This window comes from Ascaphus truei, chromosome 2 (genome assembly GCF_040206685.1).
Source record: "Ascaphus truei isolate aAscTru1 chromosome 2, aAscTru1.hap1, whole genome shotgun sequence".
Taxonomy (NCBI): Eukaryota; Metazoa; Chordata; class Amphibia; order Anura; family Ascaphidae; genus Ascaphus; species Ascaphus truei.
Genome location: NC_134484.1, coordinates 393,216,259 through 393,242,093, shown reverse-complemented (window position 1 = coordinate 393,242,093; position 25,835 = coordinate 393,216,259). Strand labels below are relative to the sequence as shown.

General features: G+C 42.6%; 1 protein-coding gene across 27 annotated transcripts in view; it reads left to right on the top strand.

Annotated features, from left to right (window-relative positions):
* Positions 1–25,835, top strand: part of PHF14 (PHD finger protein 14) — a 416,918-nt gene that overhangs the window by 68,021 nt on the left and 323,062 nt on the right. For all 27 annotated transcript variants that reach the window (XR_012799268.1, XR_012799269.1, XR_012799271.1 and 24 more), the window contains 5 exons: positions 1,290–1,427; positions 12,201–12,347; positions 13,113–13,383; positions 13,877–13,983; positions 15,053–15,148. Coding sequence is in view for 22 of the 27 variants with exons in the window: in XM_075587256.1 (XP_075443371.1) it covers positions 1,290–1,427; positions 12,201–12,347; positions 13,113–13,383; positions 13,877–13,983; positions 15,053–15,148 (759 nt within the window). In the remaining 5 variants the exon portion in view is untranslated. The remainder of the gene's footprint in view (positions 1–1,289; positions 1,428–12,200; positions 12,348–13,112; positions 13,384–13,876; positions 13,984–15,052; positions 15,149–25,835) is intronic.

Below are 25,835 nucleotides of genomic sequence, written 5' to 3'. Positions count from 1 at the left end.
CATTTGCCACGCTCAGTAGCACTCTTTTTGACATAAATATATATTCATGATGTGGTGGGTGTAGGGGTTTGAGCTAACTGGGAATGTGTGTATTCATCAATTTCTGACTGGCAACAGTTGTATGGAGGTAGGTGGCACCTCCCCCCAGAGCTCACTCCTCACCTTTTTAACTTGGGAGGTCTTTTCACTTTGCTGCAAGAACAGGATCTACTATAGGTCTTTCCCCTCATATCAGAGGTACAAGGAAGGGTTCACAGTGTAGGACCTGCATTAATTTGGTTATACCTTGATGTTGGTATGCAGGCTTATGACGCCAAAGGGTTTAACTAAATAACCAAGTAATTATTATTATGGAAGTATTTAAACTTCATTCTTATTACCATATATGTTTTGTCAATTGGATGTAGCATTGGGCACCCCTGTCTTTTGAGATAGAAGGAAAAATAAAATATATTAAGGTCGAAACAGTCTGTCTGTGGGTGGGTTTACTGGCTATGCATCTCAACCCTGGCTGTGCTCAAAGCTGTGACCATGCAGCAAGCTTAAGCCTATAGGGGAACCATGTTGAATGGTTTTGAAGCAAAAGGTGGCACTTTGTGCTTATTTGCATGTCATTTCCCAGAATCCCTTGCTGCAGTATAAGTGCTGTGTGCTTGGTGATAATGGTGAAAGGCGGGGTTGCAGACCTGTCTAAGACATGCAAATGAGCATACAGTAATATTTCCATTTGATTTTATATATATATATATATATATATATATATATATTGTGTGTGTGTATATATGTAGTGTTTTTTTTTTTGTGTCCATCAGGCAAGTTAAACATTTTAAAAATGTCTCCATAGTGACCAAACGCTGTGGGGGTTGTAACAATCTTTACATTGTTTTGTTGTTAAGACTGTTAATAAGCTGTTACATTTACGTGTAAATTATGAATGCACACTTTTTTCAATTTGTGTTTAAAAAAAAAAAAAAAGGGCAAAGAATAACAACCCCAAAAATTGGCATTACCTCGACTCTGAGAACTTAATTTAGTTTAATGAATTCATTTTTTGCACGAAGCACGTAAAAATATATATTACGGGTGATTGAATCTTGCTTAAAATGGAAATTCCGTTCATTTTTTCCCCTGCTCTGTGGTACTGCCACTTTAAGACGGTAAGCGTGTTTAATGAGAAATGGTTGTGCTTCACTTAACCTTGCAAATGAACACAGTACAGTGCATTCTTATCACATTTTTATTGCCAATTTGAATAACTTCAGGGTTTTTTCCCATTTCTGTTTTTGAAGGAGTGTAGCTTTTGTGAAGATCCTCGATTTGCCAGGACAGGCGTCTGTATCAGCTGTGATGCAGGAATGTGCAGGGCTTACTTTCATGTGACTTGTGCCCAGAAGGAAGGCTTACTGTCTGAAGCTGCTGCTGAAGAGGTAAATTAATACACACTTCTTTTAAGATTGTATATTAAACTGACTTAAATTTTTTTTATAAATAAAATATAATGCATTCTCTCTTAGATCTGTTATAAATTAGGCTGAAATTAAACCGAAAAGATTATAGTTCTGAAAAATGTAGGGATTATTTAGTGGACAATCAAACTCACATAAAGCACCAATGCAGCCTATACAATGTTTTCCCCATTACTTTTTTATTATATGGGTAGTTTCAAGGTTTCCTCCAGAGCTAAACCACAATATTTTTAGCTCCACTGCCCTCCCTTCCTCCAATCTCGAGATAATTATCTGTTAATGTACTAGGGTCTCTGACACTCCAGGGAAAAAAAATGGCTGTTCAAACCTTGCAGGTCACACAAGCCAATATGTAGCCAAAACGTTATCCTTGGCAGCTTCTTATTTAATAGCCATTTAAATCACAGTAGGGAAAAACTCATCTATAAGTATCTCTCAGAAACCGTGGTGTCCCAGGAGCAATAAAAGAGAACGGTTTAATTGTTGCTTTAAAATGCAACTCTTGGTATTCTTAGAAAAACAAAATGTTTTTAAAGTCCATCTTATTCCTTCAGGCCCCATTTTAAGCTAGGTCCCCAGTGGCCGTGACTGCAATGGCGACAGAGTGCGTGGCGCACACAAGGTACAGTCCTCTATGGGGCCAGCCCCAGTAGCTGTCTGCACACCCTGGCACAATGCACGATGCGCTACCACATTTAGCAAAGACGAGGATTTTGTCTTTACCACTGGTGATGGAGCGCTGGCCATGTCACGGCGGCAGTTCAGCCAATGAGGGCAAACCAGCCACGTGACGTAATGGCCTTGCTCCCGCCACGTATCTCCGTCGCGAGCTGCCTGGAGTCCACCAGGTCGTGCTGCTTCTGGGAACAAGCACCGACAGGCACCCCGCCGCATGCACTGGTGCCTTATCTTAAACGGTCTTGAACATTTCTATGTAGGACAATGTCCCTTTGAATTTCTTTGCTGCTGGAGATAGAACAACATTATAAAGTACAGTATACTCAAATAAAGTTTTAATTCAAGTTGCATTATGTCAATGTCCACTTTTTGAAAAGGGTGTGAATACAGAGAATAGATGAGATAAGCAGTGGATTCTGGGAGAGTCTTCCTGACATAGAGGGATGCCGTAAAATCTAAATAGAATGTTAAGTACTTTTGTGTTTGAGTGGTAATGTACTATTAAGTGGTATTTTCATTAATCATGCTGCCACCCACTGTTACACATTTTTAAACCGTTAGTACATCTCTGATATAGAATGTATGAATAATCTATAATAACCAGAACACAATATTGCATAAAGGTAACTGCCCATGTAGGCTTGCATTCTTATGCTTCAGTTGGCTAAAATAAATACCCTTTAAAAAAAAAAAAAAAGTTATTTAACGTTCGGTATTTTTTATTAAAACATACTAGATGTAACAGACAGGGAGGGATCCAGCATGAAAAGGCATCAGTGCCTTTTGCCTCTAAACTCCTTGAACGTCTTGTATTCTCTCTCGCTTGCTCCACTTTCTCAACACCTATTCTCTCCTAGACCCTCTAAAATCTGGCTTCCGCACTGCTCACTCCACGGAAACAGCCCTCACTAAAATAACTGATGACCTTCATGCTGCCAAAGACAGAGGTCATTACACTCTGCTCATATTACTCGACCTCTCTGCAGCATTTCACACCGTGGACCACCCTCTTCTCCTTCACATTCTCCATACTCTTGGTATTCGGAACAAAGCTCTATCCTGGATCTGATCCTACCTCCTACCTCTCCCATTGTACTTTCAGTGTCTCTTCTGCTAACACCTCCTCCTCCTCTATTGATCTCTCTGTCTTTCTAGCAATCGACCTGTCTCCCTCCTGCCTTTTGCCTCTAAACTCCTTCAACGTCTTTTATTCTCTCGCTTGCTCCATTTTCTCAACACCTATTCTCTCCTGCCTTCACATTTTTGAACCGGTTAAATAAGAAATAACGAAATTTGAAATGAGAGAAGAGAAGAGACAATCTTGCTTGTCGCGACCCCAAGCGGCGAGCGCCTTCAATGTAGAGAAGGTTCTTGTGGTCGGTGAGAATGGGAACCAGATTTTCGTTACCCTCGAGTAAATGCCTCCATTCCTCCAACGCCATCTTGATGGCTAACAACTCACGATTGCCTACATCGTTGTTCTGTTCGTCAGAAGATAATTTTTGGAGAAGGCTGCACAAGGGTGCAATTTGGCTTGTGGAGATTTTCTTTGGGATAACACTGCTCCAGCCCAGATATCAGAAGCATCTGGTAAAAGGCAGTCCTGGATCATGATGCACGAGCTCCAGAGCTGAGATGAAGGCCTTCTTCAACTTCTCGAAGGCGTGGATGGCATCGGAGGACCACAGTGCCGCGTCCGCTCCTTTCTGCGTTAATACCATGATGGGCACCACTACCAAATAAGTTCTGTATGAACCTACGGTAATAGTTGGTGAATCCCAGGAACCTTTGTATGGCTTTCAGGGTTGTTGGCCGAGGCCAATCCAATACTGCTTTCACCTTGGTAGGATCCATTGCTAGGCTGGTGTCAGAGATGATGTAGCCTAGGAAGGACGTCGTGGTCTGGTGAAATTGACACTTCTCCAATTTAGTGAATAGGTGATTCTCTCAAAGACGGAGTACCTGTTTCAAGTGGCCAGGATGGTCCTGTATGGTTTTGGAGAAGATTAGTATGTCGTCTAAGTACACAATGACGTACTACAGTGAAGCGCTATGTACATTAATGGCGCTATATAAATAAAGACATACAATACAATTGGTCGAGAAGATCCCTAAAAACATAATTGACGAAATTTTTGAAGACTGCGGGAGCATTACAAAGTCCAAAGGGCATGACCAAATATTCATAATGGCCGTCCAGAATATTGAAGGCCATCTTCCACTCATCCCCCTGGCGGATTTTTACCAGGTTGTAAGCTCCCCGTAAGTCCAATTTGGTGAAGATGGTGGAACCTTGTAGCCTGTCAAAAAGCTCTGTAATAAGGGGTAACGGGTACCGATTTTTGATGGTAATTTTGTTAAGCCCCTATAGTCTATACACGGTCTGAAAGACCCATCCTTTTTCACAAAGAAAAACCCTGCACCTGCCGGGGACGAGGATTTCCGAATAAAACCTCTCTGAAGATTCTCCTGGATATATTCCTTCATGGCTTTGGTCACCGGAGGAGATAAAGGATAGGAACATCCACACGGAGACACGGAACAGGGTAATAGGTCGATGGGAGAATCGAATGACCAGTAGGGTGGCAACTCCTCGGATTGAGCCTTATTGAAGACATCTTGGAATTCTGGATAAATCTTGGGTAGAGAGGTTACCTGTTCAGGTACGGAGGTCCCACATAGGGTTTTGGATGGTAAGGCACAATTCAGGGAGCAGTAGGGGCTCCATAGATTTGATGATGCCTAAGTCCAGTCCAGTCGATCCAAGGGTTATGTCGCTGAAGCCACGGAAGTCCCAGAATGGCATCCACGGTAGGTGTATGGATCACATATAACTGGATTGACTCCGCGGGTTGTAAGGGATGTCCATCAATAGCTTCCAGGCCGACTAGATGACTTTTGCGCACCAGTGAGGTGCTCCCGGTCTACAATTGAGATTTCACATTTTCTGACTTGTAGGGACAAACGAGTGCCTGGTGCCCAGCATTACTGCAATAGAAGCAGAGTATGTCATCATGTCTGCGCTGTTTCTCTCCGAATGACAATTTGTTGCCTTCGAGCTGCATGGGTTCCTCTGGATCCGGAAGTGGAGGTTTGCGGGGCCCTGCGTAGGAGCTGTGGGGAGACTGCGTACCTGGCTTGCATCAAGCTTTCTCTGCTCTTCTCTCCTGTAGTCCACTCGAATGCATAGTCCAATGAGCTCCTCAAGCTTCGTGGGACGTTCCTGAGCAGCGAGTTCATTTTTAAGATTCTCTGAGAGACCTTGCCTTGCAACAAAATGGACGCAACCAAATATTCTAGACTGAACTCCAGAGTTTACAGACCAGGGAAATCATACCCAGGCATAATTTTCAGCCTTATCGGTCTTCCCACGCTATGTGAAGGAACAAGCCTAGCACCAGCTCACCCTTCTTTAGGAATTCACTTCCTGAAGGTCAGTAGGTCCCATCCCTGGAATCTTCCCCAGTTGCGGGGTTAGAATATCTCTTAAGTGATAAGTGGGTATACATCAGTACAGATGCATGGGTATTACAGATCATAAGAGATTGCTGTATTGGAGTTCAACATGATTCCTTACAGGAATCATTTTCTTACTCTATTGCTCCCCAAACAGATGGAAAGAAGCTAGCTATGGTAAAAGCTATTCACAATATGTGGCAAGAAAATGTTTTCAAGAGGATCCCTCGAGACCAAGTAGAGAAAGGAATTTATTCCAATCTATTTAGGGTCTCCGAATCCTCTGGAATTCCGTCTAATTCTAGACCTAAAGTTCGTCAACCAGTTTTTAAGGGTCAGTCCCTTCAAGAGGGAATCCCTAAAGTCTATTCTCAACACAGTTCAACCCGGAAATGTCCTAGCATCAATAGATCTAAAGGACCTATATCTATATATCCCTATAAAGATCAACGATATTTGAGATTGTGTCTGATCATAAAGCAATATCAGTTTGTCGCACTTGCTTTCGGATTATAATAATAATAATAGCATGTTCTTGTATAGCGCTGCAAGTTGTACGGAGCGCTTTACAGAGACATTTTTGCAGGCACAGGTCCCTGCCCCGTGGAGCTTACAATCTATGTTTGTGGTGCCTGAGGCACAGGGAGATAAAGTGACTTGCCCAAGGTCACAAGGAGCAGACACCGGAAATTGAACCAGGCTCCCCTGCTTCAAACTCTGTGCCAGTCAGTGTCGTTACTCACTGAGCCACTCCCTCCAAGGTTGTACAAGTCATTATTGCTCATCTCTGGAAGATGGGCATCTTCATTTTTCCTTATCTAGACTACATCTTATTCTGAGCTTATTCCTTTCCAAAGGCAAGATCTCCTGTCGAGATAGTTCTGCGGAACCCTCAAGGTATTGGATGGCTCATAAATGTGGAAAAGAGCTCATTGTTCCCTTCAATTAACCTGAGGTTTCTGGGAATGCAGTTGAATACCAAAATAAGCAAAGTAGTTTTGCCTCACGAAAAGGCCCTCAAGATTTCCAGGGAGCGTTTGAGATTGTGGGAAAGCCTTCCGAATCTCTGGATGGCAGAGATCAGAACTTGGCACATCCTCTTTGCCGATGCCAGCCTAACGGGTTAGGGTGCCCTTCTAGAGAAATCCTTCTCTGAATTGAAACGGCCAGTCGTTGAAAACTTTCTCCCAATATATTTTATGCAGATAAGTGAAATCTTTAGAGCAATAATCCGCTTCTCTCCTCTTCAAGGAACAACTCTCTAAGTCAATTAAGAGAACGCCACTGCAGGAGATACAAAAGGTTTGCAAGCATTAAAAGTAGTTTCAGGGATTCTGTCTTGGCAGAGAATTCAGTCCTGCACATAAATGCACTATATATCACAGGCAAATAAAATATCTCTGTGAACTTAAATTGTCACTGGCTCCACCCAGAAGAGTGATCTCTGAATTCAAAGGTGTTAAATCAAGTGACATCCATGTGGGTGTTTCCGGCAATAGATCTTATAGCTACAGGAGAAAATAGAAAAACACGCTTTTTGTTCCAGAAATATCTGCCAAAAAGCGACCTTTCCATGTATTTGTTAAGGAGGTGTGTTTTAAGATAGGTCTTTAAGGTGGATAGAGAGAGTACTAGTTGCATATTGACTGTAAGGGCATTCTAGATGTGGGCAGTGAGGGGGAGGGCTTTAGATACAAAAGTGGTAGAGAGAAGACATTTTTGAGCAGAACGCAAGAGTCGAGATGGTGTATAGTGAGAAATTAGGGCTGAGATGTAAGGAGGGGCAGAAGAGAGTATAGCCTTAAAAGTGAGGAGGAGAATGTTGTTTGTAATACAGGATTTGACAGGAGAGACACCAAGACAGATATAGGAGAGAGAAAAGTGATTCTAGCCCCAGTGTTTAGGATAGATTCTAGGGGGGAGACTGGCGAGAGGCAAAAAGGCCAGACAGCGGAAGGTTACAATAGTCGAGACGGGCGAGAATGAAGGCCTGCGTTAGAGTTTTAGCAGTAGATCAACAGAGGAAAGGGTGTATCTTTGCAATGTTACAGAGGAAAGATCAACAGGTTTTAGCTACATTTTTGAATGTGAGTTAGGAGTCAAATGGGACCTCTAGGCAGCATGCTTGTGATACTGGGTGTACAACAGTGCAGCCAACAGTAATTTAGAAGGGTGCAATAGGGCCAGGCTTGGGATGATGAATACAATTACTATATGACAAATTTATCAAAACAAGTGGGGTTGTTTTAACTAGATGATTACACACAGTGTCACAATGTAGGCACACCGTTACAAGGCACTCACTTATAATATGTATGAGTCATTAGTAGAGATACTCACACTCTACTGCAAGATTTCAATAGGAATTTCTTCACTGATACTAACATTTGTCTGTAAAATTAATGACGACAAAAAAACATATAAAATGAGTCACTCAATCTATGAAAGTTTTTACAGAATTACTTCCTTTTGGCTCCAGGCGTCTTCCCATAACTCCTTAGAACTGGAACATTACGTAAAGGCAGCTTCTACAGTATGTAGCATCTGCAAGTTCTGTCACTGCAGTGATCTTTAAACTTCTGGAGGGTTTCACTGGGCCATCAAATGAAGGTGTCATATTCTAGGCTCACACTGGCTTAGAAGACTTCTGCAACCCAGAAGAGATGAGTTCTGAATATCTGGACCACCACTGCAGCAATATAATCACTGGATCCAGATAACACTTACATTTTACAGTAAGTTAGAACATTAGTAAAGTCCTCTAAAAACAGACTGGTTTTCATCAAGGTGCCTTTCGTGGGGCTTACCAGAAATTCCTATTACCCCTTTGAGTGCCCAGTGACGTCCCTACATCATGGGTACTGGCACCCTTGGTCCCCAATGACGTAGCAACAGTATGTAAAAAAAAAAAAAAAAGAGGGTGTGTGTGTGTGCGGATCACGCGCGTTCTACGTGAAACGTCTGCTTTTTGTCACTGAAATTGTATTTTTATTTGTATGATTTTGATTGAATGAAAAACTTTGGAGTATAATTTTTTTTCTAAGCAGAAATTTCCATAGTATCAGTTGGAATAGATGGTACAATTGACTTATGATAACTAAAGTAAGATACATATATTTTGGATTTTAAAGTATCTAAATGCCGTTACTTTCAAAAGTCTTTCATTCAATCAAAATCATAAAAATCTAATTACAATTTCAGTGACAAAACGCAGAGATGTTTCACTTAGAACAGCGTGCTCAGTACACACCCCTACTTTTTTTTTGTCTCCAGTAAGGATTCTTAGTGCTGTGAGTTTTTGAAGTGTGAAGTTCACTTCAAATAGAAGCCAACCATTAATGTTTTGTATTTTGCTGGGATATAAATGATCTGGAGTACATCTGTGCACAGGTCACACTGCATGGATACAATCAGCACAGTGCTGCCTGTGAGGGCTTCTCTGCCTTTACTTAAGTAGATTATGGGTGGAGTAATGTACACGGGGAGAGGGGGTGGGGAGTTGCAGTTCTCACTGTCACTTGACAGTCGGTCTGATTGAAGCACCTCTTGTTTCTGTGTACGTGATACATGCAGACCAATACATTAAGTTTCTAAATGGATGCGCAGTGCATTGGCTGAGAACAAAGGTCACACCAACCTACTGACTGTGGAATCACCCCCCGCACTTGTTCCTCGTTTCCCTGGCTAGTCGATTTGAGGTGAGGGAGTTGTGAAGTGGTTTGATGGGGTTGGGAAGTGGTTTGAGGGGAAGGTTGTCACCAGTGTTGCTGGGACTTGTAGTCACTCGGGCCTCCCCTTCTGATTTCCTTTGGCTATGTGATATCCGGCCCCCGAACTACAACTCCTAGCAGGCTAGGCGGGCCTGTGCATGGGCGCCGGTCGCCTCGGAACTCATCTATTATACTGCCTTACTGAGGATAAAAAAAATCATAGACGTGGAAACGGAGGAAACTCCCAGCAGTGACCATGGGGCCTAACACCCGCCACGGGTAACCGGGGTCTTGCTGTGTGTCTCAAGATATAGTGACAATTACAAATCACATGTGTATCAGTCATGCAGAATGAAGTTGACCAAAATTAAAGTAGCAATCCAAGCGCATTTTTTTTATCCATGATTGAAGCAGGGGGCATCCGAAGCGGAGTCCTATTAATTTCAGCTTCGTAGACCCCCTGCTTCTGAATATACTTACTTCCGTAGTAGGTGCCAGTAGCTGCTCTGCTACCTGGACTTTAAAGTTTAAAGCTTTCACGTCACGCGGGCCAATAGGAAGCTGAACCTGAAAACCCCTGCTTCAATCCAGGGTAATAACAACAGCAAAAAAAAGTGCATGGATTGCCGCTCTAAAGGAAATGGTCAATTTGCACAATTTCTAATTCTTGTATCTAGTCTATAGTTCACGGCATGATTTTTTTCCCTTAAGGTCACCACCTCACTTTAAAAAAAAAATATATATATATTTTTTTTTTAATATTTCAATGCCAGTAAATTTAAATTGAGCTCTTATTTATGACCTGTTTCCTTAAAATATAAAGCGGTGGCATTCTCAAATTATTCTCTTCCTTTTTCTTGTACTTTATCTGTGTTCTTAATAAGTATTACAACAAAAAACAAAAATGCCCAAAGCTACTTCCATTGTGACAAAAATACACAGTGCAATACCTATATATCTCTTGTAAAAAGGGTCATTTAGTTTAACCCTTTGGCCACTCTTTTTGACACTTATATGCATATATATATATATTATGTGGTAATGGTTGGGGTTTCTCAGAGCTTGTTGGGAATCTGTGTATCTTAATAAGTATTACATTTATATTCGTTAATCCTGTCACGCTGTTAAATACAGGTAATAAAAAACTAAGAACAAGTGCATATTAACATATGAATAACAAAGGAGGCAAAACAATAACATTAATAAATGAATACAATCTTAAACTTTTACATTATGCCCTGAAGTAGGAGGACAAAACACAGAGATGTCTGTTGTATGGTTAGATTAGGCACAATGCCCACAATTTAAATTTGTGTGCAGAGGCATAACTAGGTGTTCCTCCAATGACCGTCTTTCTCCGCCCCCTCCATGTGTAGGCACACTGCATACTGATGCACATCCACTCCTCCCCCTTACCCCTGATGTCACGCAGAGCAGAGATGGGCAGAGTCCTGCAGGTCTCCGTCTCACGCCCATCCCCAGCCTCTGCTGTCTGCTCTCGCCTCCAGCCTCTGCCGTCTGCTCTGTGCATCCGCCCCCAGCCACTGCTTCCTGTTCTCTGCTTCCACCCTTCCCCACTGAGCGACCCTGCACTAACACTCCTGCCATAACACTCCTGCCAATCAGCTCTGCAGCCGATCACAGTGGCTGATCGTAATGTCACGAAAGTGATGCAGGAGTTTGCTGTTACCGGCTTCAGTACTGACTGATAGGTTAATTAACCCAGCGCTGCAACACAGACGCCAAGGGGAATTTCTGCGCCCCTCATCAGGCTGCACCCAGGGCAGCTGCCAGTCTCATTCCTAGTCCCGCCCCTGGTCTTATCTTCTCCTCTTCACCAGCAAGCAGCTTTTTAAATAAGCCGTGTTAATAACCATTTCCGGTGAGCCCCTCATAGGACACCTTGAAAATGGACCTAGGATGCTGAATCCGGTTGGCTTTTAAACTGCATTTCTATTGATTTTCATATGTATTTAGAATAAAGTATATATTTTATAGACCGTTGTTTTTAGATATCTCTTAAAATCTCTTGGTGCAGTATGTAATTTTTTAATCAGGCCCCAGTGATAGCAATTGCTGCAGTTACCTAGTTGCAAAAGAGAGCCAAGAGAGAAGCCTCCTGAGCCGAACTGTGACACCCATGTGTAGTGGTGCAGTGACTTCCTCAAAAAGTTTAAAGCTTCCCGCAGTGACAGACCTCGCAGATGGAATATAGTGGTAATGATCCATTTCTGAGGAGTCGTAGTGTTGAAGAGCTGCTGAGTGAGGACCCATACTGCCTATAGGAAGTCTCGCTAGATACTTGCATTCGTAGATTGAGTTTCTTGTTTCTATATCAGACAAAAGTTAGTATCAGTAAGTTAAATCGGTCATGAGTGTCAGTATTTCTTCTAAAGCCTCTGATATATACTGTAAGTGAGGGCCTTGTAACTTCGGTTCTACATTGTGACGTGTGTTGATTCTGATTTGCCACAATTGCAAAAACACAGTTTAATTTTAAATTAAGTGAAACATACTCCCCCCCCCAGTCCAAGCCTTTCCTGGGTGATTAAAATGAGCTGTATTGCAAACTATTAAAAAATATATATTATGGATCAGTTGTTTGCTAGTCTGTCTATTTGAAATACTGATTCTAACATTTATAAAATGATCAAAGAGTCATTTAGTTAGCCCGTTGGGCACAGTGACAGAATAATAAATAAATAAACGAAGGAACATCCATTGTCTGCCAATGTATTTTACATTTTACTGTACAATGTTTTCTTTTATTTGCTGCATTATCTCACATACTCACCTGCTTTGATTAAAATACAGATTGTTGATTCCTAGAACTTTCCTGGACATGCACACTAAACATTAAGTTTTGTTCTTTATTTATGTCTGTTAATAGGATATTGCAGATCCATTTTTTGCCTATTGCAAGCAACATGCTGACCGATTTGACAGAAAATGGAAAAGAAAAAATTATCTGGCCTTGCAGTCTTACTGTAAAACGTCTTTGAAGGAGAGAGAAAAACAGTTAACACCAGAAGCACAGGTACTATTATCACCTTCTGTGATGTTTCATAATTTAAAAAAAAGGCATTGCATACCTTAATATGGAAATTTAAATGCAGAGCTAAGGCCATTTAATTCAACTGAGAGTTAGAATGTTTACCTTTGATCACAGGAGCTTTGAACTTCAGTCTTTATTTGGTCTGCTCAAGATTACAGAGACTTGATTAAACCTTTGAATGTCAATCTCATGCTTTTGATAAGACACCATAGCAGCAGCGGCATCTTCCCATTCATTATCTTTTATGGTGTTCTGTTCTTCAATTGCCTGGTGCCTATAGACGACGTGGTCATTCTGTAAGTAGATCACAAAGGAAATGTAAGCAGTTTAAGTCACAGTGTCTTAGATGTCCCTCAAACTTCAGTTTATGGTCAAGTTATTTTTTGTCCTCTTTATCATTTGTGATTTAAAGAACAATACAACTAAAGTGTGCGTGCAGATATGTATATATTCATGGGTTCCAATTGAGAAACTACTACCGGCCACTCACCAGCAGTGCAATACTGTGTGTGTGTGTGTGTGTATATATATCTATATACAGTGTTCGACAAACCTATACATTTGCTCGCCCCGGGCGAGTGGATTTACCCCCGGGCGAGTAAATATTGGCCCAAGCAGCACACGTTTGGTACTAGGTGGCGAATAGATTTTTTTGTGTGGCGAGTAGATTTTTTGGTGATTTGTCAACCACTGTCATATATATATATATATATATAATCTATATTTATTTTTATTTTTTTCTTTTAGGCTCGCATCAGTGCGAGGTTACAGCAGTATCGTGTGAAGTCTGAGCTAGCTCGCAATACAAGACCTCAAGCATGGGTCCCAAGGGAGAAACTACCCCGGCCACTCACCAGCAGTGCATCAGCAATACGTAAACTAATGCGCAAAGCTGAACTAATGGGGATAAGCACAGACATTTTCCCTGTCGATAATTCTGACACGAGTTCCAGTGTGGACGGAAGAAGAAAACACAAGCAACCTGCTCTGACTGCTGACTTTGTTAACTATTACCTTGGTAAAGAATTAAATATCAATTCCAGTTTGTCTACTTGTGTTAGTGTGGGGCATCTGCAGACAGTTTTACTAAAATTATCATTTGCCAAAATCGATTTCATTTTTGGAGTAGAATTATATCTTTTGTTTAACACAGAATTTTACGAGGTTGAATAAGAATTTGCTCACAGTGGTACTTAGTGCCCTAACATGCTGAGCAACTTCTAATTATTTGGTGCTATGGACTTGCGGGATTGTCCAACAATTTTGTTCCACATTGCACTTTAAATTTGTAATTGAGAAAAGCAATATGTTTATATAGAGGCCTAGATAATTGTATAAATGTTAGGGATATTTTAGGCGATATTTTAGGCGAAACAAAATGTGCCCTTTGAGTGTTTAAAAGGGAATTATTTCTATTTTGACAGGTTAGGGATGAGCCATGTGATGTGTACATGTAGCTAACAGCAATAACACTTTATAATTGACTTATTACCTTGCCTTCTTTTAATTAGAAAGAAACATGCGTATGGTTCAGTTGCAAGAAAATATGTCTGAGCAGAAGAATATTAAGGATAAACTAGAAAATGAGCAAGAAAAACTTCACATTGAATATAACAAGGTGTGTACTGTAGTACATTAGCAATTCTTTATCTTTAATTTTGGTAACCATAGCAAGTCAGTTTTTTTTGTGACTTCTAAAATACAGGGTCCAAAAGGGTTAATTGTGTACTGTGATTTAACTTTAAGGATAGTTATACAAAAAAAATTGGCATTTTCTATTGAACGTGGAAACTGATTAGAGGTAGTAAACAATGTGCTCTTGATTAATCTATACGTTAATTCAGAAAGTTTGTTTGTTTGTCCGGCTATACAAATCCACACACTTAATCATAGAGCCACCAAACTTGTCAAGCTATCTAATAGGATCAAATGGAAGAGCGTAGGTGGGGTTTTAGTATGTTTAGCATACATATGTATATATATATATAGGTATGTTTCTGTAGAAAGGTTCAGCTGTACAAGATGTCTGCATCTCATTACGATGTCACCAGTTTGATGTCCTGTGCCAGATATATAGCCTACCAGGTACAACAACCTAGTGGCTGACTTGTGTATGGCAGATAGGAGGCGGCAAAGACTGGCATCCCAGGACAGCGAGGAAGGAGAGGGGTGGTTGTTATAGAGGGGTTGGGGGAGGCTAAGAGCAGGGTCCAGACAGGTTTGGGGAGGTATGTAGGGGTCAAACAGTTGTTGTGTTGCCAGAACTTCAAGAATTACCTTGAATTCTCCCTACGTTAGACACCCCCCTCTCCCAAGCAACACCTGGTAATGCTGCTGTTTTTTTTGTTTTTTTTATAGGGCACACTGATGGTTTTGTGTTTTAAACCCTTATTTTTTTTTGCTTAAAACCAAGTTTCTTACACCAGACTGCTGTGTGTGTAATCACATTGAATTGTAAACTACTTTCCATTGTCAGTCACCAAATACCATTTATTTTATATTGATCTGAACACAAAGGAAGAGATTTACTAAGCACCAATGCAGGGTATCACATTTCGATCCGGCGTCATCTGCCATTAAGATCAATGGCAGTTAATATTCGATTGATTATACTGCACATCTGCGCATAGTGAAACCCAGTTTAAGGGAGGTGGCACATGTATTCTAATTTTTATTAACTTTTCTAGCTTTGTGAAGCCTTAGATGATCTGCAAAATGTTAATAGCAATTTGAGAAATGAAGGGCAGACGTTATGGACCATCATGGGCAAAATCATCAGACAGGTATGTTTTTATTTTCTCCACAGATGTTCTAATTTGCTGGGATGGCTATCTTCCCTCCATACCCTAAATATCTATTTGGTATTTTTGTGCCATACTGTAGATTCAAAATTCTAAATTACCACATGTAAGACCCACTTATTTGGGATTATATTCATTTACTAGCTGTTTTCTCAAAATTTCTAGACTCATGAGAGATTCGGTACAGGTCTTAAACATCATCAACGTCTAAGTGGTGCTGTATGGTCACTATATAAAATGCAACATCTAAATAGAAATATGGTTACAGACAAATTCTTAGAGATGGAGAGAGGAGGAGGTTTTTATAGTGAAAGGCTGGATTTTGTTTTGGTTTACAATTAAAATAAATAAATAAACGTACTGCCAAATAGACGAAAAATAACACTTTGGTTGCATTGATCTAGACCAGTATGTTTTACAGTGCCACAAATCACCTGAAAAGTAAAATAAAAATATTAGCCAGATATGTTGATGTGCTTATAATGTTTGCAATTGTTTTAGATTGGTGCAGGTTTGCCAAAGTTCTTGCACATATTAACAGTTCTCTGGAGTTCACCTTTTCACTGGCTCTATTTTAATGACCATCATGAATGTCATTAACATACTTGCTGTGGATTCAATATAGATGTCCTAGATTTACACCTCTATAGTGCAGAGCAAGGAGTTATTAAATATTGATTGTAATGCATTGCTAGACTTTCAAAGGTCTCACCCACTTGAAGTTAATAGAAACAGAAACTGTACAGATATAGTATATATTATAAAGAACCAACCTAGAAGTTGTATAAAAGGTTTGTTTGCTTGAGCAGGAACTGTACCAATATAGCATATTATAAAGAACAAGCTTTTAAGTTCTATAAAAGGCTTCTCGATCAGGGACATTATAAAGCTTGTAAACTAACATTACTTGCCAATAGAGGTTTTCTACAGAAGAAAAATACAAAGCAATTTATAAATTCTGCTAGAATTTTTGTGAAGGTGTGGTTCTCCCTAATTTCAGGTTTGGGGACCCCCTGGTTCCCGAAATATTTATCTCCAATTGTTCTCCCTACCATCCTATGCTAGGAAAACAAAATGGTGCTACACCGCCGGAAGAAGAGATGAGTGTATCTCGAAAGCTTGCACAAATAAAAGCATTTCGTTAGCCACAGAACGGTATCGTCTATTCATTTTTGATTATTGAAGCTCGGCTAACACGGTACTGATACACATATTTGTGTATATATATATATATATTATATGAAGAAAAAGAAACACAGGCACAAATATTGCTATATGACAATTAAATAGAGCATAATGTAGACAGGAAACAATGGCTGATATCTTTTGGATGAAATCTCTGAAATGAAAGTACGTTTTGTATTTTGTACTGCGCAAAAGTAGAAAGCTACAGTACTTACAAAGTAGCAGATGATTTAGGCATGTAGGATACAAAAAATCCTCTCCTTCCTGCTGTTCTATGTGACGGTCTGCCCCGTCATCACGTGGAACGCCAAGGTTCTTCGTGCTGTAACAGATCCGTCTGCAGCTGCCTTCCAGTTCTCCTGTGTTGCCCCTCAGGTCTCGCGAGATAGCGAACGTGACGTCATTCAGCTTGTGTTTGTACCGGAGCGACAGGCCCCATAGCGTGATTCTGTAAATTTTAACAATTTATTGGCTCCACAGAACTCCAAAATACTCACAAATGTAGCTGAATAAAAAGCATTTGGTACACATAGGACCATTCCTTGGCTGCCAGGTAAAAGCTAGTATCGGGAACACTGCTTCCCAGTCCGTCTGGTGACGTGCATCCGCTTCCGATCATGCGGTGAGCACACACAGTTCTTCCTCCAGAAATGAGTTCAGCAACACTAATATAAATTAAAATACACTTGCAAAATTATTAGTGAAATTCAAAAAGTGAATTTCCAATGATGGTCAGTGAGGCTGGATCCTTATGATGTTTGTGCATGAAATGTCTAGATAGACTGCACAACTTTACAATGAATAACGTTGCACCGGTGTTTGAGAAACTTGGTACTGAGGGTCGTATGGCCCACATATTGTTGCTCACATGAACAGAATATCATGTAGACCACATACATGGTTCAGAGAGTAAATCAGACCCATGACTTTGTATGAGGAACTGAACAAAAAAGACACGAAAGAATCTGACGCAACCAGGTGTTTACAAGTGAGGCACCGATTCCTGCCCAGATAGAATTGCTGGAGGACGAGCCACCCATTCCACAATCCATCCTCGTCTTCCTATATACTACAGGGGCCACTAGTGGTAAAGTGGGACCCAGTATAGTGTGAAAGCTGTAAAAATGTTACAACAAAAATTCAGTTATCAAATTAGTTTATTTCAGGTGCACACAGCGGAGACCGCTTCAAAACAAAAGCTCTCTCACAGATAATACGGTATGAGATACATTTATACCCTAAAACTAAAGCTACCCCCCCTTTATGGGGGGGCTTGCGCGTCACTAAATATTACATCATTTTGTAATACATAACAATACTAAAACTGATGTGAGTTTGTAATACATAACAAAAATGAAATGATACATACATTATTTAAGGGGTTGAATGTGAGAAATGATTGCTATCTCTGATTCCACCAGACACTCGAATGCTGAGAAGTCGGTTCTGATTCTGATCTCACTTATCAAGACTTCACCTGGCACTTAAATGTGAGAAATCTTCTCTAATTCTAATCTCACTGCTCAAGGCTGTATGCCCCCTCCCTCCTTCTGCAGCTGAGCTGGCCAGGGCTGGTATCCGTAAACATTGCGAGCGAAACATCTTTTAACCCACTATAACTTTCATGCAGCTTTCATACAGACAAAAGACAAAATGGATGACACAAACACAGCACATTACAACATAAATGACAGACAAGGACTAGAACAATGACAAGATGGCTGACAAAAGTAGTCAAACAAAATGGCTGCTTTGACCCTAATGCTGTTTACGTCAGACCCCCTAATGTCTCAACTTTGTCAATAGAGTCACTCAGGAGTATACCCCAATGTTTCCTGAGGACCCCTTTGATAGAAGGGGCTGCTTGATTATATTGAGTTATAAACCTCTGGAAATCTCCCTGATTGGAATTGAGTGGGCTGTCCATCAACTGTCTAGAACCCAATATAGACTTGGTTTTAGATCTAGTAGAACCTGTCTGTCCTCTCTCCTTGTCTGTTCAAATGCCCTGGTGACCATTGGCCTATCATAACCCGCCTCCCAAAATTTTTGGACTAATAGTTGTCCCTTTAAGAAGTAGTCCCATGTGGGATGTAGGTAGAAATCCTGCTCCAGGAAGTGTTTAACCGCATTGATGGCTTTCTGATGGTTTACGCAGGTATATAGCGACATAACATCCCAGGTGACCCATATATATGAGCAGTGTTCGACAAACCTATACATCTGCACGCCCCAGGCGAGTGGATTTAACACCGTGGCGAGCTCCTATTGGCCCAAGCATCACACGTGTTTTTTTTTTTTACATTTTTCCCTGCTCGCGCTGCTGTTTAATTTCCCCCGCTCGCGCTGGAGGAAAAAAAAAAAAGCCGGAGGCGGGTTCATGTTGCTGTAGGAGCTTACCCCGCCTCCGGCTCCCTGAGCAGTGCCCTCTCTCCCTCCTCCCCCGCCACTCTGAGCACGTTTCTCCTCACCATAGCAGCCAGAGAGTGGCTCCGCAGGCCCCCGCATATCCCCAATGGCCCCAGCATATCCCCAATGGCCCCTGCATACCTACCAATGCCCCCCGCTTACCCCCAATGGCCCCCGCATACCTCCCAATGCCCCCCGCTTACCCCCTCAGGCCCCCACATACCCCCAAATGGTCGCAGCATACCCCCAATTGTCGCCGCAGGCCCCTGCATATCCCCAATGGCCCCTGCATACCTCCCAATGCCCCCCGCTTACCCCAATGGCCCCCGCATACCTCCCAATGCCCCCCGCTTACCCCCTCAGGCCCCCACATATCCCCAAATGGTCGCTGCATACCCCCAATTGCCACCGCAGGCCCCCGCATATCCCCATTGGCCGCCGTATGCACCCGCTGGCCCCCTCAAACCTCCGATGTCTCCCGCAAGCTCCCGATGTCGCCCGCAGCCCCCGATGACTCCAACATACCTCCGATGGTGAGCGGGACTCCCGGCGCCGTTTCTGGTAGTGTGTGCGTCTGTCTGTCAGAGTGTGTGTGTGTGTCTGTGTGTCTGTCTGTCAGTGTGTGTGTGTGTGTGTGTGTGTGTCTGTCAGTGTCTGTGTGTGTGTGAGTGTGTGTGTGTGTGTGTGTGTGAGATGACTGACTTGGTCTCTCTCTTACCCTCTCTGTGTGTGTGTGTGTGCCGCTCACTCTCTCTGTGTGTGTCGCTCTCTCTGTGTGTGTCGCTCTCTCTCTCTCTCTGTGTGTCGCTCTCTCTCTCTCTCTGTGTGTCGCTCTCTCTCTGTGTGTGTCGCTCTCTCTCTCTGTGTGTGTAGCTCTCTCTCTGTATGTGTCGCTCTCTCTCTGTATGTGTCACTCTCTCTCTGTATGTGTCACTCTCTCTCTCTGTGTGTCGCTCTTTCTCTCTGTCGCTCTCTCTGTGTCGCTCTCTCTCTCTGTGTGTCGCTCTCTCTCACCCACTCTGTCTCTCTCTCACACTCTGGACCTGGATATCTTACTTACCCTATATATCTTAACTGCCCTATACCTACACCGAAATAACCTATACTGCTTACTTCCAGATCTGACTCAAGCTTCACACAGGAGACATCGGAATCCCCCCTAACCCAGAAGACAGGTAAGAAACACCTCACCTCCAACATATAACATTGCGGAAATGAGGTACCTGGACTGTGGATCAGGTAAGATCACACACACACACGTAACAAGGACTAATTGTAGTATAATGTAATACAATAAATAAATTAATGTCAAAAACGAATGTTGTTCTTACTAGGAATTTATTCAATTTATTTTATTTTATTTTTTTAAAGCGGGGCGGGACTAGGGCAGGGTTGGGGGCGGGACTAGGTGGCGAGTAGATTTTTTGTTCGGCGAGTAGATTTTTGGGTGATTTGTTGACCACTGTATATGAGTGTTTCCACTGAATTCCTGAGGTGGTCTATGACATGCAGCATGTCCCTCGGGTATGACCCGAGCTTGATGACATATGGCTGCAAGAAATGGTCCACATATTTCAACATGCTGGACATCATCGACTCCACCCCAGACACAATGGGCCTACATGTAGGATTTGTCAGGCATTTGTGCATCTTTGGGAGGTGGCAGAAGATGGGGTCCTCGGATGCTCTAAGTTAAGGAACTTATACTCGGATGTAGTAAAGGCTCCCAATTTCTTGGCTTCTACAAGAATATTCCAAAACAGAGTAAATGTTACAAGAAATGTGTACAAGAATTAAAAAAAAACAATCCCCCAAAAGAACACTGAATCTAAGGGCAGATTTCTTACTACACTGACAGACAAATGTATGTATGTCTTTATTTATACAGTATAGCACCATTAAAGTACATAGCGCTTCACAGCAGTAATACATGTAACAATATTATAAATAACAAATACAGCTCAACCCCCTTATAACACTGTGCTTGGGGTCCAAAGAATCACATTGCATTATAAGCGGATCGCATTAGAAATAATGTACGCTTGCATGCATTGTACAATAAAGTATTTAAGATACCAATAATAGTGTTATAAAGTATTCATAAATACGAAAATTGGGAGCCATGTTTGCATCGCGTTATAAGCGGATTCGCGTTATAACGAGGTTGAGCTGTAATATAAATAACACATAAAGAGAAGAAGTGTTTAAGACATAAAAGTACCATTTAGGAAAAGGAGTCCCTGCTCCGAAGAGCTTACAATCGGTTGGTAGTAGGAACATACAGAAAGAATAGGAGGGCGTTCTGGTAAGTGCGTCTGCAAAAGGCCATGGTTTATGTATGTGGTGTTAATTATCAGCCGTGGAGCTACTCATATGCCTCCTTAAGCAGGTGTGTTTTGAGGTGGGTATTAAAGGTGGATAGAGAGGGCGCTAGTTGGATATTGAGGGGAAGGGCATTCCAGAGGTGTGGGGCAGTCCAGGAGAAAGGTTTGAAGCAGGACAGGGCTTTAGATACAAAAGGGGTAGAGAGTACTTCCAACAGTAATGTAGAAGGTGGTAGTAGGTTTGGGAAGTATGAGGAGCTCTGTTTTTACCTTGTTAAGTTTAAGTCGGCGGAGGGCCATCCAGGATGATATAGCAGAGAGACATTCAGAAACTTTAGTCTGTACAGCAGGTGTAAGGTCAGGGGAAGAAAAGTAAGTTTGTGTGTCATCAGCAGGGCTCGAGACATGCACTTGGCCGCTCGCTGCATGTGGCCTGCTGGTGGGTCTCTTACCGGCGGCGGATGCAGCGGCGTGGTACAGCGTTCTCGGCATTCTTCAGCAAGTTTTGTCTTCACCTCCAGCTCCCATCAAAATGGCTGTGCGGCATCAAATGACGCTGAATTGCCATGACGACGGGATGCTACGTGGCGTCCGATGGCCACCCTGCAGCATGATCCGGTCGGAGAGGAGGGTGCGTGCACACTGGCCTGGAAGTGGGAGCTGGTGTACAGACCCCTCACACACCCCACACATTCTCACCGGATAGGCTTGGCATGGATCGGATATGCAGATATACCCGCTGTCACCCTTCCTCAGTCTCTGTCCTCCCCGGCACCTATCCCTGGGACCTGTCAGCTACGTCAGCGAGCAGCAGCTGGGAAATACGTGGCGGTCAAAGGCCTCTCCGCGGGGTTTCACGACTTCCTTTTTGTCAGACTGGCTAACCTCCCGGCACAGCAGTCACCGTGCCACATTCCAAAGTGGCACGCTGTCACTCCGTCTGATCCTGAACGCAACACCTCACGCACGCTGCTCCGCACACCCTCACCAGGTGTCCGTGTCTGCGTGTGTGTGTGTGGGAGAGTGTCTGTTACATAATTTCATAGTTACACAGTAGATGAGGTTAAGACTTGCATCCATCAAGTTCAATCTATGCTAAATTTAGACAACAGATACAGATACTTTATCCTATATCTATACTTATGTATTGATCCAGAGGAAAGCAAACAAAAAACCTCAGTGCTATCTCATAAGGGGAAGAATAAATTCCTTCCTGACTCCAAGAATTGGCAATTTGGTTACTCCCTGGATCAACATCCTTCCCATGTTTACCTATTTGGTATATACCTGTATACCTTTCCTTTCTAAATACACGTCCAACCTTTTTTTGAACAAAATCTATTGTATCTGCCATCACAGTCTCCATAGGTAATGAATTCCACATTTTAACTGCCCTTACTGTGAAGAACCCTATCCTTTGTTGCTGGTGAAATCTCCTTTCCTCCAACCTTATGGGATGATCCGAGCCCTTTATACTGCCCTTGAAATCAGTAGTTCTTTTGAAAGCTCCTTGTACTGTCCCCGAATATATTTGTATATTGTTATCATATCCCCTCTTAGACGCCTCTTTTCTAATGAAAATAAATCTAATTTAGCTAGCCTCTCCTCAGAAGTTACATTGTCCACCCCCTTTATTAATTTGGTGTCTCTTCTCTGCAATCTCTCTCTAGTTCCATAATGTATTTTCTAAGGAGTGGTGCCTAAAATTGTACTCCATATTCAAGGTGTGGTCTTACTAATGCTTTGTAAAGAGGCATAATTATGTTTACTTCCCTTCCATCCATTGCCCATTTAATGCAAGATAAGATCTAGTTTGCATTTGCAGCTACTGCATGATTTGGGGCACTATTGCGAAACCTGCCGTCTACCAGCACTCCTAAATTCTTCTCCATCAAGGATTCCCCCAGTTTATCCCCATTTACTTTGCAAGTCGCCTGTTTATTCTTGCTTCCCAAATGCATAACCTTACACTTATCTGTATTAAACCTCATCTGCCATTTACCTGCCCACGTTTCCAGTCTCTCCATGTCCTTCTTGAAAGAAATTACATCCTGCTCTGATTCTACTTCCTTATACAATTTCGTATCAGCAAAGATGGAGACTTTGCGCTTGATGCCAACCTCAATGTCATTGCCAACCTCAAGGTCATTAATAAACAAGTTAAAAAGCAGGGGTCCCAGTACCGATCCCTGAGGTACTCCACTCATGACCTTTGCCCAACCTAAAAAAGTTGTTTATGACAACCCTTTGTTGTCTATCCTTCAAGCAGTTTTCAATCCAGGTGCATATTTTTACAAAGTCCAATTTTGCTTTATTTTGTACACCAACCTCTTGTGTGGAACTGTACAAAAGCCTTTGCAAAATCTAAGTAGACCACATTAACTGCATTACCCTGGTCCCTGGTCTATTCTTTACCTGCTGCACAATAGGATTGGTGTGATGCAATTGACTCTATTATCAAACTAAATTTCTAGTGCACAGTACTGAAAGGCATTACTGTGCAGTACAAGTTAATTCCATGCAGGAATCAAAGCCATGACCCTTCAAACACTATTAGGGATTCTCTACCACTGCACCATACAGTTGGTGTGATGTCATATACTCTGTTATCAAACGTAACTTCTAGTACACATTACTGAAGAGTCCAATAGACATCACATCCAATAGAGTCCAATGACATCACACCAATCCTATGGTGTAGCGGTAGAGAATCCCTAACATTGTATGAAGGGTCATGGTTTCGATTCGTGCATGGTATCTTAGAGACTACATGGCAGACCAATGTGTTCGTAGCAGACAGCAGACCTGCTTCATTTAAGGCTGAAGGGAAACACCCCTAAGCAGTCTCTACCCACTGAAGGGTTATACTAGCTCTGAGGTCAACAAGATTCTTAGAGTAGCAAAATACCACGTAAGCTTAATCAGCTTGTCACGTTGGTTTAGCCTAATACGTTACATTTGGGAGTTATCTAGCGTCAGTATCACCTGGCGTAAAACACTCATTAGTCTACACAATATACCTAAAGTTTACTTACCCTGACCCCTACCTTCGCTAAATCCTCAGTATTGATCAACAGGTTCACTGTGTACTAACTACGGAGCATGCGCAGTTAGAAGTTTTCCACGAAGTTTACTTATTAAGACTCAAGGGAAATAGCCCTAAGCAGACTTCACCCACTGAAGGTTTATACTAGCTTTAAGACTGACATTACATTCTTAGAGAAACATCACGTAAGCTCTACTAGCGTGTCACGTTTTTGCTCCGCCCACTACGCTATACTGGGGAGACTTTCTAACTTTAGCAAGATCTGGCGTATATCCTCATAAGACCACACACTCCGTCATGTTTGGAGTATTGGTAAACAAGATAATAGTGCACTAACCACGGAGCATGCGCAGACAATTTTCACGAAATATACCTTTAAAAGGAGTCAAAATATCTGCCGGAAGTGTATCTGTATACACACTTGTTTTCCTGATACTAATAAACAGGAGACTTGCATTTAAACCAGATGGCAAGCGCAGTCAGACTGACTCAATAGAGTACACAACAAGGGCTATTTATAAATATACCTACTGCAAATTGACAGTGTTACAGCAGTAAGAGTAACATTTAGGGACTACAAACTACATTTGAATCAACCCTACCTCCTACCGGTATTCCCTCTTAAAACCAATTGGTAACTGTGTCCTAGCTCTAACAGACCATTTTGTCACGACTGTGCTCGCCACAAACCTGGGTCGGACCGCGTGGCTGAGGTGGGGTTGTAAAAGCACCGACCTGAGACCGCGCAGGCTGATCCGGATTGCGCAGTTCGTAGTCGTACGTAGCAGGATCAGGATAGGAGAAGACAGCATCGTCGGTGGACACGCCAGGGTCAGGACTGGAGACATCAGGGTAAACGTTGTTCAAGCAGGAGTTCGGCAACAGGTAGTCAGGAGAGCCCCGCTTCAGCTTAGGAGTGCGGGAGTGGCCTCTGCGCGTGCGGCGACCATGGCCCATGGTACTGGTCTCAGGAGGTGGTAGACAGACCAGAGTAGCACACCGCCTAGCTGCACTGGTAAACCAGTGCTTCAGCGCAAGAGTCCTGAGCGGGCTGGGGAATCCTCCGATTCAGCGCAGGAACCAGGACACGGCCTCTCTAGATTAGGGAAAGAGTAGGCCCCAGGAACCAGGAAGCTGAAGATACTCAGGGAAACCTCCGCTTCAGTGCAGGAAACCAGGAACAGACCGCTGCATGAATATAGCAGCCGGTCACAGGAAACAAGGAGCTGAAGTAACAAGGAGAGTACTCAGCTTCAGCACAGGAAACAGGAACTGACCGCTGCATGAGACTAGCAGCCGGTCACAGGAACCAGGGAGCTGAAGACAACAAGGAGAGTACTCCGCTTCAGCACAGGAACAGACCGCTGCGTGACACTAGCAGCCGGTCTCAGGAACCAAGGAGACAGACAAGACAAGGCTTATGGCAGAACACAGAGACATCCAGGAAGGACTATGCTCGGCAGGGGGCATTATGGGAAAGCAACACTTAAAGGTCAGAGAACCAATGGCAGAAGGGGCGTGTGGCAGTATTGCTTTGGTGAGTGAATCCAGGCTGCAGTAAATATCCGGGAAAGTGTTCCAGGACTGCACAGGTCTGCAAGTTAAGGCAAACATTAAACCGAGGAGCGGATTCCTTACAGTACCCCCCTCTTCACGTGAGACCTCCGGGCGAACAAGACCACTCATAGAGTTGGGGGACCAGGAG